This window comes from Copadichromis virginalis, linkage group LG3 (assembly GCF_057382275.1).
Source record: "Copadichromis virginalis isolate Kocher_CV1m ecotype Utaka linkage group LG3, C_Virginalis_male_GT1.1, whole genome shotgun sequence".
Taxonomy (NCBI): domain Eukaryota; kingdom Metazoa; phylum Chordata; class Actinopteri; order Cichliformes; family Cichlidae; genus Copadichromis; species Copadichromis virginalis.
Genome location: NC_140620.1, coordinates 36,771,125 through 36,788,943, shown reverse-complemented (window position 1 = coordinate 36,788,943; position 17,819 = coordinate 36,771,125). Strand labels below are relative to the sequence as shown.

Sequence of the window (17,819 nt, the reverse complement as noted above, 5' to 3'; positions counted from 1 at the left end):
GTAAATAGTTTAAAATGTTTATTTAAAAAAACGCCTTGGCTGCGTTTAAAAAAATAGCTGCAAAAAACTTTGTTTATTTGCATAACTCAGTTACTTTTTTGAAGAAGTAACTATATAATTAATTGCCCAACATTGGTCATTATTTACTGTATTTTGCAGACAGAGAGTTACAGGACTCTCTCCCAGACCACAGACTTATAATACAAGTCAGAGCTTTATAAAATTTTTAAAAAAGAATTAAGTTGTGTTTTCAAAATTGGAGTTCAAGTTATTTTTACTTCCAATAGTGTTAACATACTACACAGGTCAATGACTAGAATTTTTTAAGTTTTCATTGTAAGAGGGTTAAAGCAGTTAATTAAAAGTAGTCTAACATAAATGTAAATGCTATAATTTGATTATTTTAATAAACCATGTAACTTGGATGGATTAGATGCTGGTGTGACCACAGTGCACAAGTCTGATGTCGCTCACAGTGGTCAAAGGGATCGCTCAGGGAGTTTGTGTGTTCGCTCAGACACATGAAAAATTAGAGGCAACATTGCTGAGGACATACACAGACTTTGAAAGATTTCCCGAATGCAATCAACACTGTGAAGAAGATGGTTTCAAATGGTAACAGGAAGGCACTGCTGGGATTTGAACCCAGGATCTCCTGTTTACTAGACAGGCGCTTTGACCAGCTAAGCCACAGTGCCTCCTGCTGTCAGGCAACCCGATATTACCTGGATTTACCTGGTACTGCAGAAGGAGACAAGTTCAATTTTTGGGCACTATTGTTGGCATTCAGAAAATAGTGCTTGAAAATTAAAGCGGATTCTTAGCTTGCCTCCTGGTTACTCACCAAACCCTTTAAATACTGTCAGAACCATGTAACTTGATTCTTATCTGTGTAATTATTAAAATAAGTAACTCTTTGACCCTCGTGTTTTACCTTCTTACAGGCTGTTTCTTTTTGTTAAGGTCAAAAGATTAAAGCATATTTCTGATAAACTCTTAATTTAAAACCAAACAGAGATGACAAAGCTTTTTATTCTCTCGCTTTACATTTGCAGGATAATAAATAACATCCAGGGTCAAATTTCAGTGAATAAATTTTAATTTTGGAGACTTTGCTAAACATGACAGGCTGTTAGTGAAGAGCAGTAGGACCACCACCACCGTCGAATGATGCACAGAAGACAAACGGTGTGCTTGTCCGTGTGAACTTCAGATGTCATGAGAAGCTGTTTAATGTTCAGGTTGCAGATTTTCATCGCTCCACACAAACACGTTTTTAAAATGTTTGTTTTTACACTTAGAGCCTAGCATGAAGCTTCTCAAGATCCTCGGCGGCAGACGGCCGTATCCTGCTCTCAGCCCGACCAGGACCGCCCTCGCGTCGCTTTTAAACCAGGCCCGGGTGTCCGTTTTACTCGAAGCACTTCACGATTGGCTCGTGTCCCGTCTCCTTGAGGAAGCACAGCAGGTCGTCCGGTCTGAGCCCCATGATGGCAGCGTTGGTCATCGGGTGGAAGTAGACCATCTTGTGGCCTCCTTCCACCAGGTCCCGGTCCAAGACTAACTTCACGCTGTGACCCTGATTGAAGAGCAGTGCAAGAGCCGTCGCACAGCCCTGACCCACCTGAAGGAGAGGGGAGGAGGAGTCTAAAGCTGTGACCTGTGAATCCAGCTCAATAATTGGCCCTCCCCGTTTTGATCCTCCCTACCTTCAGCTTTTCCAACATGGCTGCCTCATCTGCGAAGCACAGATTTCCACTCTCAACACCAAGCTTCTTGGCGAGGTCATTAAGGTTCACCTGCAGATGGAACGAGAGGAAGTGAGGTGTTAGTCTTTAGTTTTTAAGTCAGAGGTCATGTGGAGGAGCTGACCTGGCGGTCATGGCGGGCCGACACCAGCCACAGCCCCTTCTTCTTCTTGTCCTTTAGGAACAGGTTCTTGGTGACGGCGCCATTCACGCCCTGCAGGTGAGGCATCATCTCCTCCACCGTGAACACCTGCAGGAGGAGGAAAGTGGGTGAGAGCGGGTTCTTTGTGGAAGCTGGGCATGTAGTACCTCACTGTATTACTAACATCAAAGCCTCCTGCAACTCTTCCTGGTTTCCTACATTAAAACAGCTTCTAAGTTCAGTTCAGTTTATTAAAGTTAACAGTTCTTTTTCCTTATTTGCAGTAGCTGTATCCAGTTCTTCATTTCTTGTTCTGATGATCACTGGACTCATTTTTGGAGTTGTTAGGTTTATCTATTCACAAGGAATATGACCCTGTGAATGATTCCCAAGATAGCTGGGCCAGAGAGTGCAGCAGTTCCCCTAAACAAAAGCCTCTTTTACTTAAACAGATACAGATGTGTTTGCCATAGCATATATCCAGAGATGGGCAGTTACGCGTTAACGCATTACTGTAATCCGATTACTTTTTTCAAGTAACGCGTAAAGTAAGGGATTACTATTGCAAAAACGGTAATTAGATTACCGTTACTTTCCCGTAGGAACTCTGCGTTACTAAAACCGTGATTTTTTGCGAGAAGGTCTTATGACAGTGAAGTAAGCGAGTGTAAAAAAGTTAAAAAAAAGTAACTAAGTAACTAAGCAATTAATTACTTTTGAAAATAAGTAATCAGTAAAGTAACGGGATTACTTTTTTGGGGAAGTAATCAGTAATTAGTTACTGATTACTTTTTTCAAGTAACTTGACCAACACTGTATATATCAGAGAGAGAAGATACAATCTCTCTTATGACCTTAGGATGTGTGTGAGGTATGCCAGAACACTCAGGAAAAGAAGTGTACGTCCTACCATCTCATGGTACACAGAGTCTTAAAGACCTACTAAGGATGAGACATTCTATCAATATGGAAACGATTATATACCTCTAAGCATATATGATTATATGTTTCTAAGTGCAAATGACGATTTTTCGGTTTCAATCCATTTTTCAGTTTCAATCTGCTGGCACTGTTTTGGCGTCCGGGGGCGCGCTGGGGGGGGGGTTTCCGGCCCGCATGTATTTGCATAAATTATAGAGGCCACTAGTGCTGACCAAGCTGCCATCTTTCTCTCTTCCCGTCTTTCAATGGCTGCTTCAATTTCAGCTTGAACCTCCAAACCGCAAGTAAGTAATCAATTTTTGTCATCTTTTCTTGCTGTCCCACTGGGCTGGACATTAGTTTAGTTTTTTTAGCTACATCTGGTGAAGTTGTGGTAAAATGCTGGTATTAGCCTATTCGTCGTAGCAAGCTAGCCTGAAGCTAATATTTGCTAAATTTAGGGACACCCGTGTCTCTTCAGGAGTTGGAGGCCGGTGTTCTAGGAGCGGATCTCAGGATCTCAACAGGCAGTGTTGGGCAGTAACATAATACATGCACCGGCGTTACGTATTTAAAATACAAAATATGAGAATGTATCCGTTACAATTACTGTTCAATAGGTGATATTGAGAATACAGTTAGTTTGTTGAAATAAATGGATTACATGGCGGTATTTACCTGTTTCATATGTTAGGCTATGGTCTCTCTATTTTTGGTAATTCCACACCGGTGGAAACCCAAACAAAACACGCAATAAGAGCCTCTAAAAATTATTATACAAAAATGATTTAATATGAAGGCAATAGCAGAGTGTTACAGGCATCGCCCTAAACAATGTAGCCTCATGGGCAGTGTAGTCCGTGCTGCAGGGAGAATGGACTGCCATACCCGTTATGTGTCTGTGAGCGAGGGAGGGAGAGAAAGGAAAAGTACAGCTGTCACGGAGCAGAAACGGGAGCTGGAAGCATGTAAATATAATAATAACCACTGCAGCCAAAAAGAGTGTCTGACGAGCCCAGCTGTAAGTAAGCTGTTAAGACTCGACTGTACACCATGTTCGTGTTTTCCTCCGAAACAATAAGCAGCCTTTCAACGCCTCTCTGTCTCTCGCTAGCAAACTTGACCCAGACAACAAAGTAAAGCTAGTTTTCAGCTACGAGCCTAACACGAACCGGAGGTATTAGCCAGAGGTCCCTTTACTACGGTTCGGAGCCGCTGACCTGTTTTATATACGCGCGGAATAGTTTTATATATGAGATCGCTGCAGCCTTACCTAATGTCCACCTACTGTTACTCATTTATATTAAGATTTTAACATCTAGTTGGTGTTGGTATGGCGAGTAGCCTTCAGTAATAGTAATAAATCACACAGCAATAGCACATTCATGTAGTTTTAAAGTATTCAGAATACATTACTTCTATAATCTTTGGTGAAATACATTTCAAAATTAACCTTCCCAACACTGTCAACAGGTTAGCACCTCATACCACAGTGCAGCAAAGCAGTCTCATGAGCGCTGGGAAGGACAAGCCCAGAGCCCAAAACAGACAGTGCAGGAGATGACAAGGTTAGTAATTGTATGGTGAAAATTATACTTTATCTTGATTGGCAAAAGAAAAGTAAATACAAAATCTGCTTCTCACATTTAGGGCATTTCCAAGATTTTTTTTTTTTTTTTCCAAAACTTCAATTTCTTTCATTACAGCTGTCCTGTGCCAGAAGCTCTGTTGACCCACAGTGGGAGGCATCATTTCAGAAACACCAGGAAGATTGAAACTCGTCGCCAGGATCAAGCAGGGCTCGTGATCTTCACCAGCAGCTCCCTCACAAGAAGGATAAACCCAGCATTTCATGAACACTGATGGAGACCTTTGCTTTGTGTAATGTTAGAAGTACTCAGATAATCCTCAGAGGGTCTGGACTTTTACATAATATAATAGAATAGAATTCAACTTTGTTGTCATTGCACATGCACAGGTACAGGGCAACGAAATGCAGTTTGCATCCATCCAGAAGTGCTTTAGCCATGATATAGATATATTACAATATATATTAGCAATAGTATAGATATGTAAGTATATTACAGAAATGGGTCTATTATGGTACATTACAATGTACACGGTATTAAGTATGTTGTGAATATTCTATAACTATAAGTATGTACAGGCTGTAGTGAGTACAAGCTATGTACAGGATATAAATATGAAAAACTACAGAAATCTGAGATATACAGTTATACAGAAATGTGAACTATACAAATTATAAACAGTTGTAGGATTAAAAATCATATGTACAGAATGATTATTTACACAGAACTATACAGTAGTGCAGTTAAGTAATAGCTATAAGCTATAGTAATAGCTTTAAGTCCTGTAGAAAGTTAAATATGTTGTGCTCACTGGTTACTCTGGTATGAATGACTCTGAATTACTTTATGATAAATAACACACTATTGTCAAAAAACAGTGAAAGAATTCCAGATCACAAGTTTTTAGTTCAAATACAAGTAACAACCTTTGACTTTAATCAGGTTTTATTTAATTGTGTCAGAGAAAACATCATGTGCTCTTCATGTAGCTGAGTACATTCAGTGTTTAAAACAGAAGTTGTGCAGGTCTGAGATCAGCAGTTTTCTGAAACACCAAACTGAGGTACTGTTAATGCTGATGTATAGTGACACAGTTACAGGGGTGATTGATCCTTGTGACTTTTTGTCTTTAAATTGATCAATAAAACAGCTGCAGCTTTCACTGACAGCACATGTGGTACTTTAACCTTTGTACTGTTTTCTTCAGTTAATTTTGGAGTTACTACAAAGATTGAAGATATAGGATGATCTGTCTGCTGTCACTGGGTGGTGCTGAGGTCTGAATCTGAGGACAGCTCCTGTAACCACAAACAGAACAGAATCATCACAAACTGAAATATAAAGTTTATCTCTCAAATCTGAAATACAGCTGATCCTACTCGGGATCTGAAGTTGTTCAGTCCTACAGTTCTGCCGACAGCTGTTTATTTTTTTATTTGTTTTAAAGGCTTTACTAACACATTTTCTAATATCATGTTTACCTTTGAGTTGTTGATGCTTTATAAATGGACATCTGCAAAGATGAGATGATGGAGCAGGTTTCAGTCAAGGTTCAGTCTGCTACTGCATCCTGGTCACAACATACAGAGGTGTTATCAGCTCAGTATTGAACAAGAAATATTAATGTTTCAAATTATTTGTCCTAAAGGATGCAAGCTGTACAGAGTACTGCACATGTGACTTTGTGAACATAATTCATTAAAAATAATTTGGACAGTTTTTTAACCTGAATATTTGTAACAAACTCAAAAAAAAAAAAAAAAAAAAAAAAAAAAAAAGCTAAAAAAATAATCAGGGGAAAAATGTTACATTTTAACTTAAGCTGACAAGCGGAAGTAGTTGGTTTCAGTACATAAGTATCGGGCTTTGCTATTTAATCTGTAGCTATTGACTAATGAGGGGAATTTAAAAGTTGGCTTTAATGTCCTTCCACATGTGGAAAGCGACAGAAAACAAGCAGAGTGAAGCTGACCCCCCACCCACTTGAAACGTAAAGGCAAACAGGCGGAGCGGTTAGTGCTACGTTTGTGCAGATTTGTGCAGGTAAAATTAGCGTTTGTGCTGCTACGGTTTCCGAGATATTAAACTTTATTTTATAGGTCATTCAAAGGTCACCATCCCCCCAGACTGCTCCAAAACAAACCAAAATGGTCTACTTTTTTAGTGCTACGTTTGTGCAGATTTGTGCAGGTAAAATTAGCGTTTGTGCTGCTTCTGTTTCCGAGATATTAATGAAAATGAAAAGGTCAACCAGCCCCCCCACATTACCCAAATCCAACAAAAGTGGTATCAAACGTTTGTGCTACGTTTGTGCTGGTTTGTGCTGCAAAGATTTTCGTTTGTTCTGCTATCATTTTAAAGATATTAATAAAAATTTCTAGAGGTCATCAGAGGTCAACCAGCCCCCCCACATTAATTAAATCAAACAAAATGGGTGTCAATCAACTGTGCCACGTTTGTGCTGGTTTGTGCTGCTAAAATTTTCGTTTGTGCTGCTTCTGTTTTAAAGATATTAATGAAAATGTAAAGGTCAAAAGGTCAACCAGCCCCCCCACATTACCCAAATCCAACAAAAGTGGTATCAAACGTTTGTGCTACGTTTGTGCTGCAGAAATTTGTTTGTGCCGTTATTATTTTAAAGATATTAACAAAAATTTCTAGAGGTCATCAGAGGTCAACCAGCCCCCCCACATTAATTAAATCAAACAAAATGGGTGTCAATCAACTGTGCTACGTTTGTGCTGATTTGTGCAGGTAAAATTAGCGTTTGTAATGTAAAGGTCAAAAGGTCAACCAGCCCCCCCACATTACCCAAATCCAACAAAAGTGGTATCAAACGTTTGTGCTGCAGAAATTTGTTTGTGCCGTTATTATTTTAAAGATATTAACAAAAATTTCTAGAGGTCAACCAGCCCCCCCATATTAATGGAATCAAACAAAATTGATGTCAAACGTTTGTGCTGGTTTGTGCTGCAAAAATGCTTGTTTGTGCTGCTAACATTTTAAAATGTTTAATAAAATAACGTCTTGATGCGTGCTTAATCATCCAGGTAAGTAAATCCCAAAAGGTTGATTCTGTTCATCTGGACATTTTCAGTTGGAGAAACGTTTCGTCACTCATCCAAGTGACTTCTTCAGTCTCAGCTGACTGCAGGTTTCCCCAACCTTATAAACAGTACATTTGCACAGTGAAGGAAACTAGCGCCACTGAATGAACAATGTGCCGGGGGGTTAATTCCATGATTGTTAGTATGCAAATTCTTATGACCATTGATCAATGACAACTAATCAAAGCCTATTGATCAATGGCCATGAGTACCATTCACAGAAAGTGGGGAATGGCTACAATCACAGCATTGTAGGATGGCGAAAGATGTACCCTTGGGCCCCCCTTCTCGATTCAGAGATGGTCAGCATCCTGACAGCCCAATGGACGAAGCCGTCTCTCAGTCTGCTGGTTCTGGCCCGGAGGCTCTTCAGTATCCTTCCTGATGGCAGCAAACTGAAGACGCTGTTGAAGGGATGAGTGGAGTCACCTGTAATGGAGAGGACCTTCCAGATGAGGCAGGTGCAGTAGATCTCCTGGGGAGGGAGGCAAGAGAGGTCCCCACAATGCTCTCAGCTGCTCTCACTACCCGTTGTCATTTTTTCCTGCAGAACCCAATGCAGGAGTCATACCACACAGTGATGCAGCTGGTGAGGATACTCTCAACTGTGCCTCTGTAAAAGGTGCTCATAATGGGGGTTGGATCTCTTGTGCTTCTCAGTTTGCAGAGGAAGTAGAGTCGCTGTTGGTCTTCTCCACATTCAGGGACAGGTTGTTGTTGCTGTACCACTCTGGCAGATGGTTAACTTCACCCCTATAGTAGATCTCGTCGTGGGTCAGCAGAGTGAAGAGAAGGGAGCTCAACACACATCCTTGGGAAGCCCCCGTATTCCGTGTTCTTGGGCTGGAGGTGTTGCTGTTGACCCGTACTGTCTGCTGTCTTCCTGTCAAGAAATCTAGCAGCCCGTTATACAGCAAGGTGCTGATCCCCAGCAGATCCAGTTTGTGAATGAGTTGCTGGGGAATGATGGTGTTGAATGCTGAACTGAAGTCTATGAACAGCACTCTGACATATGAGTCTCTAGTGTTCAGATGTGTGAGGGCTGAGTGAGGGGCAGTTGAAATTCCATCATCGGTTGAGCGTTTTGACCAGTATGCGAACTGAAATGGATCCAGGTTGGGGGAAAGCGATAATTTGATTTGATGCATGACTAACCGTTCAAAGCACTTAACTTAATAATGATGGAGGTGAGTTTGACAGGACGGTAGTCCTTAAAGCAGGAGATAGATGACTTCTTGGGTTCAGTAATGATGGTGGAGGGATCTCCACACACTGTCTGGGGATTGTGTCACCACGGTCTGTAGAGTGGGCTTGTAGTCTGTGATGGTTTGTATTCCTTGCCACTGCCTCCAAGTATCTCTGCTGTTGCTGAAGCTTTGCTGTAGCTGATGCCACGTGACAGGTTTGCCCTTGCTGTTCTTAGACTCACCTAATTCCGGCTCTGAAGGCTTGCATTTTTCAACTTTAGGAGCATTTAAACCTGACCTGTGAGCCATGGTTTCTGATTGGCCCAGACAGTGATAGTCCTGGTCTCTGTGACATCATCGATGCATTTTGGGATGTAGGCAGTGACAGTTTCTGTATATTCCTGAAAGTCTGTGGTGTTGTCGTGTGTGGCGGCCTGTGGTGGAAAAGCAGTCCCTCTGAGGACCCTTCTGGCCACACCTGTACCTGCTTACGAACTGGTTTGTTGACTTTGAGCAGGGGCCTGTGGGAACCCATGGCACACCTAGATTTCTGCCTGTACTGACCCTTATGCAAAATAGGTGGAATTAAGACACAGTTCCAAAAGCAAACACGACTGATCAGTGCTGAGAGTGGTCCTGTTGCTGAGGTTGGGATGATCCTGTAATCTCTTAAGAACGACCTCCAACGCTTCTATGACTGGGATGCAAGTGAAGACAGATGTAACATCTCTCTCTCACTGTACATGTACTGTTTATAAAATTAGGGAAAAATAACCTGCACAAACAAAATAATTTGCAGGACAAATGTTTGACATCAATTTTGTTCGATTTGAAGAAGGTAGGGGGGGCAACTTCACTCACGGGTGTTTATAAGGTTGGGGAAACCTGCAGTCAGCTGAGACTGAAGAAGTCACTTGGATGAGTGACGAAACGTTTCTCCAACTGAAAATGTCCAGATGAACAGAATCAACCTTTTGGGATTTACTTACCTGGATGATTAAGCACGCATCAAGACGTTATTTTATTAAACATTTTAAAATGTTAGCAGCACAAACAAGCATTTTTGCAGCACAAACGTTTGACATCAATTTTGTTTGATTCCATTAATATGGGGGGGCTGGTTGACCTCTAGAAATTTTTGTTAATATCTTTAAAATAATAACGGCACAAACAAAAATTTCTGCAGCACAAACCAGCACAAACGTAGCACAAACGTTTGATACCACTTTTGTTGGATTTGGGTAATGTGGGGGGGCTGGTTGACCTTTTGACCTTTACATTACAAACGCTAATTTTACCTGCACAAATCAGCACAAACGTAGCACTAAAAAAGTAGACCATTTTGGTTTGTTTTGGAGCAGTCTGGGGGGGATGGTGACCTTTGAATGACCTATAAAATAAAGTTTAATATCTCGGAAACCGTAGCAGCACAAACGCTAATTTTACCTGCACAAATCTGCACAAACGTAGCACTAACCGCTCCGCCTGTTTGCCTTTACGTTTCAAGTGGGTGGGGGGTCAGCTTCACTCTGCTCAGAAAACATGCTGCTGTTTGCACATATTTAATAATCAGCTCTGCACAGGAGCAGAAGCAGAGTCCAGCCCGTTGCTCTTACAGTATAATACTCATAATAAAAGTACAGTAACCGTGGTTAGTCACCAAGCAGCCCGGTGCGTTTCTCTTGATTTCTTTAGTCAGGGTAAATTCATTCACCTGCACGGGTTAGCTAAACGAACTTTACAAAACATGTTTCCCCGACAGCCGAGTGCTCATTTTAGCTAGCTAGGTCCTTAGGTAGCTAGCTAAGGACCTAAATTACGGATTAGCTTACAAACACATTTAACTTACCAAAAATAATGCGGTGGGGCCTCAGGTCCTCCTGTCCGGTAGTCCAATTTACTGAAGAACACCTCAGGCTGTCACTTTGAAATAGTCGGTAATGTAAACGCTGGACCTCTCGGCATCTGCCATTCCCGAACAGACACGTGCGAGTTTGTCCGTGACCGCAGCCGCGTCGTCAGTGTTTTCTCCAGTCATTGGTCAGCATTATAATATATGCAAATACATGCGGGTCTGAATCCCCGCCCCCCAGCGCGCCCCCGTACGCCAAAACAGTGCCAGCAGAGTGAAACTGAAAAATGGTTTGAAACCGAAAAGTGGATTGAAACCGAAAAATGGATTGAAACCGAAAAAAAAATTGTAAGCGAAAACAAAAAAATTACAGTTTCAATTAATTGTTTTTCACTATCATTTTTTTTTCGGTTTCAATACAAGATTTTTCAGTACATTTATTTCAGTTACAATATTTTTTTTCGGTTTCAATCCATTTTTCGGTTTCGTTTCAAGGTGGCATCGTTCTGATTCCACAGACCTCAAGCCTCACTGACAGCAGATAAAGAGTTGCACCAGCAGGGGGCAGCATGATCCTAAGCTGTTCTTAGCTCTGAAGGCTGGAGGTTCAGAGATAACTCCAAATATTTATTCCTCATAAACTTGCACAAAATGGGAAAACCTACAGAACTTCATTTTTCTTTTCATTAAGGTGTGTTAGGTCTGCACTCGCAGGCCCCGCTGGTTCAGAGACTTATCACCGTGAACGAAGCAAGATAGTTAAAGGTCAGCCTATTTTTAATTGCAAGCTGCAAGCTCTGCACCCAACCTCAGATGACTCCAGCTCTGGCCTCTGCTTACAGTCTTTTTATTGAAATGCATACATTTACACAGTTTTAACTTTTAACAGTCATTAAAACTAGAAAAGTGCTGTGTAAGGCTACGTCCACATCGTTTTCTCTCCGTTTTGGCCTCCCGTCCACATTGGGATGGCGTTTTCCCCAAGGAAAAAAACAGCATTTTGAAAATGCTCTCGAAAACGAATAAATTTGAAGACGGTGCATTTGCGTCACAGTGTGGACAGTGAAAACGGAGACTTTCGAAAACAATGACACATTTTAGTCATGTGATGCAGTCATGTGACCAATTTAACAAAGATAGCGGAGGGCATTATACAGCAGTTGTTTTGTCTGCTCTCAATTTTCACATCCCTATTAAAGATTAATATCAGTTTGTACATGCTCCAGATAGCTTTTCTTCAAACCTTTTACTTTTGTGTTACTCGCAGCAGCAACTCCACCTCATTGTTAGTCCATTTAAAAAATGTGTTGCTTTTCCTCAACATTTTGCCGCAATGTTTCAATGAGCCGGTGTTGTGCCAAAAAGTGATTGTCTGCCAAAAACTGATTTCCGGTATTTGCCAAAAACTGATTGCTCGTATTTAAACTGCTATAAGTAACTTGTTGGGCTATAATATGTGAAACATATGTCAAATGCATCCCTCATGGATGCCATAAAGTCATCTTGAGCCACAAACAACATTCGTGTAACAAGGTAGAAGCCGCAATCAGTTTTTGGCAGTGACTTTATACAGTTAAAAAAATCTCATTAACATTATAAATGTCTTTTGTAAGAGTAAGTTGGCCAAGAGGACAGCAGACATGGCAGCAAATATTACAATATTTCTGTAAAAATATTTTAAGTGGGGATAAAGGACCGGATTGGTTATAATGTAAGTACAATAGCAGAGAGTTGTAAAGATACTTGAAAAACAGATATTGTTTTAATTCTCTATATAACCCCTTTGTAAACCCTGTTCACCGAAGTCTTTTTACGAACATACGTAAAGATATTACACATAAAAAATACACAGAAACATTGGAAATCAGTTTTTGGCAGACAATCACTTTTTGGCACAACACCGGAAAGTAAATAAACAGCAGACAGAAATTGGACAGGCCGAATCTTCTTGCATTTCACGCATGCACACTACTGGAACGTAAGCGTTTTAGGCCGTTTCAATGTGGACGCACAACTCTGTGAAAACGACTGAAAACGATAGTGTAAACGCGGAGCGTTTTCAGACAAAAACGCCGTTTTCAAATCTATCCAGGCTAGTTTGGACATAGCTTAAATCTCACTCTGTGGTATCTCTTGTGAAACTGATGAGTTATTTGAAGACATCCTGAGCTTCTGTCTCTTAAAAGGTTTCCAGAGTGTGAAAAGGGAAAACACCCACTGCTAAGTGGCTGTGATCTGTGTATAGTAGTTACCCATTAAAAAATAATTGTAATAAATAAATACAAATAAACAGGTGTAAATGCGGCTGAAGCAACATTGTGCTTTTACTTTTTTTTTTGCATTTTCTTCCTCTTCTTCTGTAAAGTATAAAGTACAAACTGTGAAACTGTGGCACTGATGTGGCATTGAAGTTTAGCATGTCACACTTACACCTTTGTCACATGTTTAAAGTTTATTTGATTTCAAAACCATGACCCATGAGCCTCAGCAACTCAGCCAAGCTGACATCACCATAAACACAGCAGCACTTTTAAAGTAACAGAGATATAATCTGAGAGAGGGGGAAAGACTTCCTCTTGCCTCATGCCCACTTCTGGTTAACGACACTATTTCTGTTTAGCTTGAGCTTGCTCACGTCATGTGGGTGAATTTATCAGCAAACCACAATTTCATGTTAAAAAAAAATCTGCATTAGTGTAATGAAATACTTTATTTTAAATATTTTCTTAATTGTTTATAAAGTTGAGCGTCTCAGATGCTTTGGAGCCGATCAAAGCTGTTTTAGGATGAGACGTGGGATACACCCTGGAGAGATGAAAATTGAAATAAATATAAAAGAGTATAAACACGTCATGCTGTGGTCAGATCTTGTTAAAGAGTGTTAGTTCTGTTGAAAAGGAAGGAAGCAGAGAGAAGGAGTAAAAAAAAAAACCTCTTTGTTTCCTTCTCAGCTCTTTGGTATCTGCTGTGCTGCTGCTTCACTCTCTCTCTTTACAGAAAGTTGTAGAAGTTTTCAGACGTGTCACTGCTGGATGTGAGGATGGGAGCCACTTTGCTCTGTGAGCTGGGCCTATTCTGTGAGTTCATCACTGACTTCTATTGTTTGATTCATACTGATCCATAAACATGTTTTAGTAAGAAGAACAGAGCATCAGTCATTTGTACTATTTCAGGTCATGTGATCAGACGACTCTCGTGTTTGGTACCAACATGGTTGTTTGTAGACTGGATTAAATTTTAGTGCACTGACTCAGATCAGAGTGGAGCTGCTTTAGTTTATCTAAGAAAGGTTTGTTTCTCCATCAGCGAATTGAATTGAATATTAATTTTACATCTTAATACAAAATGTCACAAATCTTAGTAGACACCAGTAAAACTCCAAGTGTTTTATTTATGATTCAATAAAAGGACTAGAAGTTACAATCCCTGATTATGCATTCATTCAAATGGAGAAAGTCTTGAGGGATGGCAGCCTGGAAACTTTACCAGAGAGACACATCATTGTATGCCTCAACTTAACAGGGTGTTTCAGTCTTTTATCAAAAGCTATTTTGCCATTTTTTTAGATTCTTTTTACCTTCCTTGGTTAGGTTTAGGGATTAGAGATCTGAGCTAGATTATAAAATAAAATTTTGTGACATCAGTAGTGGACCTTGGATTCATCGGGTGTTTCGGCCATTATCACTAGACACCCTCATCCAAGGAAGGCCTGCCAGGGTTGATCAGGCCCTGGGGTGTGTTACTGGTTTATGTTATATTGTTGTTTCTCTTCTATTTTCTTCTGTTTATTTTTCTACATTTTATTTTCTTCCATCAATTCACTGTAAAACAAGAAGTAATACTTACCTCTTTAATATTTATGGAGCCTCACTTCTTCAAAGGGATAGAAAAGGTGATAGAGAGAAGTAAGACTAAAGAGAAAAGATAGGAGAGAGGAGAGACAGAAGGGAGGCACCTGATCTGGCATCCCACACCTCCCCGCCGGATAGGGCTGTACACTCTACCTCCCCACTGCCTCTCAGAAAATGAAAAAAGAAAAAGAACAGAGGGGAGAAGAGTGGAATTTTTTTTCTTTTTCTTTTCTTTTATCATTCCTTGGTTAGGTTTCACTACCATGAGGTTAACTTCACAGCCCCCAGGAGGCCCTGAGACAGCTGTATCAGTCAACCAGCGTTATGGTTTATCACAATAAAATTTCTAGTGTTGGGTTTTCTACCCTTTTGATGCTCTCTCTGCTCTCCGCCATGGGTTGAGCAGTTCTGGGCATGTGTCTACGATATTTGAGTTTCTACAGAGCTTGGACAGAAGACAACTTGAAGTTTTGTGGAGATGTTTCACCTCTCAACCGAGAAGTTTTTACAGTTCTAAAACCAAAACATGGGGAATGCAGCTATTTAAACTCTAGTCATGGCATCCCTTACAGTCTGCCACCTAGAATGCATTTTTGAGATCCCTTCCGAGGAGCCTGAATCCCTACTCCCATCTAGCATCAGGTGTTGTCAGTAGGCCACATAATAGGGTGAAGCAAGGCCTCAAAATAATTTTGAAACCTCTCAGGTCTTCGGTAGTCTTGAGGGCTGAAAATAGCGCAGTTCTCCCATCTCTGTCTGCGTGTTATTGTGACTTCCTACCCTCATTATCAAGTACATTTCTTGACACAGAAACATACACACCAGACTTGTCAGCCTCTCACTCACACACGAACACACACACACACACACACACACCACAGAGAGAGAGATAGAGATAGAGAGATAGATAGATAGATCTGAAGAACTGAAGAATCTTCTCAGAAAAGATATGAAACACCTTCAGGAATCCTAAAGAAGTCCAGTCACTTTCTCACCGAGCTCCTTAGACACTCAAGTATGACATAAACACACTACCATGATCTGTATGATTGACAAGCTACACACACATTTTGAGTGTCTTTTATTTGATAATGTCTGACATTTTTTTCTTTATTGTAGTGCTCTGTACGCTACTCTGCACTGGACATGTTCAAGGTGACTGAAAAGTTTTACTTTTCTTGTTTCTTTCTTTTTTATTTATTCAGTAAAGATTCATCTTAACTGCTTTATCAGTCTTAAGCACTTCACATTGTTGTTTTTATTTCATTGTTCATCACTAATTTATAATTTTATGAATATAAACACAGTTTGTGTTTTGAATAGTAAAATATATATATGAACAATATATGAACAGTGTATGAACGTACTGTCACAGATTGTGTCGTGCATAAAAGTGTTTCAGATTGTAAACTTTGTGGTTGTGTTGGATTCTAGATGCTGTGTTAACTATTGAACCCAGCTCGTCCAGTTTTTTCATTGGAGAGTTTGTTACCTTCAAATGTGACATGAATGAAGGAGAAGACACTGACTGGTATTACGAAATCAAGAAGGACGGTCAAGAATTTGTGGCCTACAACACAGACAAAGACTACAGATTTGAAATTAAATCTACAGGTGACAGTGGTGAATATCAGTGCTCTGGTAGCTTGGTGAGCTCACATCATATAAAGAACAGTAATACTGTCTCTATAACTGTATTAGGTAAGTCTTCAGTGACCGACAGCACAAATATATGATCCCTGTTCAAATACTCAACTGAATTATAAAATAGAGAACATTTAATTAAATTTGTCACTGAAACTTGAACTTTAACCAAGATCACTGTACCTGTTACTTCGTTCACAGTAAAGTCAGTGCTACAATACTCACAGACTCTGTAATCTATCATTAGCAGGTGTGTGAGTTTTAACAACAGCAATTATGGATGAAATTCAACTTAATTACATTTCTAAAGGAAAATAAGAAACATAAGAAACATCAAAAGCTTCATGAAGTTTAAAGTGAAGATGTTTCTGTTATCTAAACCAAAACATGAGGAAGAGACATTTAATGCATCATTATGTTTCCTTCAACAGAGAATAGACAAACATTTATGCTGTGGTCATTTAGAGATCAACTAATAAAAATATAAACTGTATTGTTTTTCAATGTTCATATGTTGTTATAACGAATCACAGATATTTATTTATTTTTCTTCCTCTATCACAACAGCAGATAAACCCAGGGCCACACTGACAGCAGCAACAACAATCATACCAGTAGGGGGCAGTGTGACACTGACCTGCTCTGTGCAGAGCTCTGATGGATGGAAATATGAGTGGTTCAGACGAACCCAAACAACCTCTGAAGTTCAAATCAGAGATCAACAAAACAGAGATATCAGAGTATCTGAAGGAGGAATCTACAGCTGCAGAGGAACAAGAGGAAACCCAGTTTACTACACTGATAGAAGTGATGATGTCACCATTGAGATAACCTGTGAGTTCAGTCATTTAGTTTGAAATATACATTCACTCACACAGAGAGAGAAAGAGAGAGATATGTGTGTGTGTGTGTGTGTGTGTGTGTGTGTGTATCTATATATATATTTAACAAGAAGCAATGATCAAGAAAAAACATCAAAAATAATGCTACTCTGTGACTGTGATTATTGCTACCATCCTCAGCACCCCCAGTCACCTGCAGACAGCTACAACAGGAGGCTAGCATATTAAGATAATAAAACACCCTAAAGAGTGGCCAGTTTATTAAGGACTCACAGACAAATCAGTTTCAGTTTGGGATGGGGATAAAGTGGCTGGAGTGAAACTGAGCAGTACAACATTTTTGAGTGGCAGTTAGTACAGTATTGCATGGAATAAGGGTTTTTATTTTTATGAAAATACTAATAAAAATGAGGTGACCAGTGCAGAGTGTAGTATGTACCTGTGAAATTGTAGGACAGTTTCTGTCTCCTGTTGAGTGTGTTGTGTGTGTTTAAGTGTTGTGGTTGAGGTGTCGAATGGCTTGGTGGTAAAAACTGTTTTTAAGTCTTGTAGTCTGAGCAGACAGACTCCTGTAACACCTGTCAGATGGTAACAAGGAACAGCTTTGTGAGGATTGACCATCTCACATCTTCTGTTTTGAGTGTTAGAGTTACAGCCTCACTGTCTTCCTGAGGGAAGAGGATCTGCTTTTTGTTGTCTGCATCAAAACGAGCGTAGAAGTTGTTAAGCTCATCTGTGAGAGATGCGGTGAGCTGAACACTGCCTGTTTTCGTTCTTGTTGTCAGTGATGCAGCGCAGTCCATTCCACAGTCGCCTGGCGTCAAATCTAGTGTGATATTCGATTATTACTGTACACAGAAGCTGAGCTCATTTACAGTGGCTTGCAAAAGTATTCGGCTGAACTTTTCCACATTTTGTCACATTACAGCCACAAAC

General features: G+C 40.2%; 2 protein-coding genes, 2 long non-coding RNA genes and 1 other non-coding gene across 5 annotated transcripts in view; 2 read left to right on the top strand and 3 right to left on the bottom strand.

The window, feature by feature from the left end:
- Positions 1 to 624: 624 nt before the first annotated feature.
- On the bottom strand, positions 625 to 698 carry trnat-agu (transfer RNA threonine (anticodon AGU)). Its single transcript has one exon. It is a non-coding gene; the product is annotated as a tRNA-Thr (tRNA).
- A 314-nt stretch (positions 699 to 1,012) lies between these two features.
- On the bottom strand, positions 1,013 to 2,223 carry LOC146714452 (prolyl-tRNA synthetase associated domain-containing protein 1-like). The gene is made up of 4 exons (XM_085440041.1): positions 2,215 to 2,223; positions 1,873 to 1,998; positions 1,710 to 1,799; positions 1,013 to 1,624 (listed from the first exon to the last, which is right to left on the bottom strand). The coding sequence occupies exons 1-4, from the start codon at positions 2,221 to 2,223 to the stop codon at positions 1,412 to 1,414; spliced, it is 438 nt and encodes a 145-aa protein (XP_085296167.1). The 3' UTR covers positions 1,013 to 1,411.
- An 809-nt stretch (positions 2,224 to 3,032) lies between these two features.
- Positions 3,033 to 5,699, top strand: LOC146714451 (uncharacterized). Its single transcript, XR_014919303.1, has 3 exons — positions 3,033 to 3,116; positions 4,285 to 4,379; positions 4,518 to 5,699. It is a non-coding gene; the product is annotated as an uncharacterized LOC146714451 (long non-coding RNA).
- LOC146714450 (uncharacterized) lies at positions 5,317 to 6,109 on the bottom strand. The gene is made up of 2 exons (XR_014919302.1): positions 5,882 to 6,109; positions 5,317 to 5,698 (listed from the first exon to the last, which is right to left on the bottom strand). It is a non-coding gene; the product is annotated as an uncharacterized LOC146714450 (long non-coding RNA).
- Positions 6,110 to 13,524: 7,415 nt separating this feature from the next.
- The window catches only part of LOC146714449 (uncharacterized), a 28,471-nt gene continuing 24,176 nt past the window's right edge, over positions 13,525 to 17,819 (top strand). The window contains exons 1-4 of the mRNA XM_085450930.1: positions 13,525 to 13,623; positions 15,517 to 15,552; positions 15,832 to 16,098; positions 16,609 to 16,875. Of these exons, the coding sequence (XP_085307056.1) occupies positions 13,587 to 13,623; positions 15,517 to 15,552; positions 15,832 to 16,098; positions 16,609 to 16,875 (607 nt within the window). The 5' untranslated portion in view covers positions 13,525 to 13,586. The remainder of the gene's footprint in view (positions 13,624 to 15,516; positions 15,553 to 15,831; positions 16,099 to 16,608; positions 16,876 to 17,819) is intronic.

Bases quoted from the DNA above. Each gene is read 5' to 3' on its own strand.
- LOC146714452 (XM_085440041.1), bottom strand. The intron at 1,800-1,872 runs GTCAGCTCCTCC...TTCCATCTGCAG, and splicing joins CGGCCCGCCATGACCGCCAG to GTGAACCTTAATGACCTCGC. The intron at 1,625-1,709 runs GTAGGGAGGATC...CCTCTCCTTCAG, and splicing joins CCATGTTGGAAAAGCTGAAG to GTGGGTCAGGGCTGTGCGAC.